Raw genomic sequence first — 1,220 nt, forward strand, 5'->3', positions numbered from 1 at the left:
GGTGTCGACAACAGGCAAACAAGTCACAAAATTTCCAGTGGGGCCAAGTAAATTACACAGGCTATTTAAATCCTACGTGGAGGAAATTTTCCAGGGAAATTCTCTCCCTCCAGACGCTCTCGCATGCACCATTAGGGATCTTTCAGCAGGTGCGAAAGACGTGGGAGATGGAATAATTATTCCCTTTTTACTTGCTTCCCATACCTTGCGTTCACATGCCAAAGAGAGGATTAGGTCAGCAGAGAGCGATAGAGCAAGATTATCTCCTCTCCTCATTTTTGCGGTTCGATATCGAGCACAGAAATCCCACAGAAATATACCAAAAATAATAAACGTTCACACTTACATATAGAAGCACTATTCCTCGACTTTGATCTTCTATTTGATATTACTAGCTAGTTTTGAAAATGCGTGAAAATTTAATAAAATGAAAGCTAAATGGATCCATGCAGGAGATTACTTTTAGTGGGATTGGCGGCTCTATCATTACCGGTGGAGGAGGACAATCAACGAAATGAGCGCCGACAACATTGAGTAAACCCATTTCTGCAGGAAAGAAACCAGGAGGTTCTTCGACCGTTTGTCTATATGTACATGTGAGTATTATAAATCATATAAATATCTGACAATACCCTTTAAAAACCTCATTTGATAACGGAGACAATTAACACACGCAATGCGTGCTTCATATCGTTTGAAGGTCTGAAGGCAGCCTTGGAATTTCCTGGAGTGCATCGGCTTTACTCGGAATCAAGATCTAGATATATATTGCAAGTAAATGAAGTAGAACATATAAGAGCGAGCGACAAAGTGCTATATCTGCTTTTGGTAGGCATTTTATGATACACTTAATATCTGGTATATGTATGAGAAACGTTCTATTTGTGCTCCCTCAGAGGCGTGTTGATGGGGGGAAGGTCGATACTCTAAGTGCATGCCTGCTCTCCGAGTCGTTGGTTCTGTTTACGCACAGCGTCAATAACTTTCGCCTGGCGTCTGAAATGGTCAACAAAGCCACTTATCGCACAAGCCTAAGCAGCTACGTACAGTAAGGTACTATCCATGAAGACCTGCCAGACTAATGACTTTGTTTTTGCAGGAACACCTTTAAAAAGATCTTCAAGGAAGCCAAGGCCATGGAGTCGTCCACTCAAGGCAGGCTGGACCTCCTACGCAGCGTCAATGGGCTACCCACAGAAAAGGAGCTCAAAGAACTATTG

General features: G+C 42.5%; 1 protein-coding gene across 4 annotated transcripts in view; it reads left to right on the forward strand.

Moving 5' to 3' along the window:
• Positions 1-463: 463 nt before the first annotated feature.
• LOC117583368 overlaps positions 464-1,220 on the forward strand; it is an 8,211-nt gene continuing 7,454 nt past the window's right edge. For 2 of the 4 annotated variants that reach the window (XM_034271649.1, XM_034271650.1), the window contains exons 1-3: positions 464-596; positions 701-828; positions 897-1,004. In XM_034271649.1, the coding sequence (XP_034127540.1) occupies positions 1,002-1,004 (3 nt within the window). In that variant the 5' untranslated portion in view covers positions 464-596; positions 701-828; positions 897-1,001. Of the gene's footprint in view, positions 597-700; positions 829-896; positions 1,049-1,099; positions 1,207-1,220 lie in introns of those variants that run through there. The other 2 variants (XR_004573788.1, XM_034271652.1) reach the window with 2 other exon arrangements.

Source organism: Drosophila guanche, unplaced genomic scaffold (genome assembly GCF_900245975.1).
Source record: "Drosophila guanche unplaced genomic scaffold, DGUA_6, whole genome shotgun sequence".
NCBI classification, from domain to species: domain Eukaryota; kingdom Metazoa; phylum Arthropoda; class Insecta; order Diptera; family Drosophilidae; genus Drosophila; species Drosophila guanche.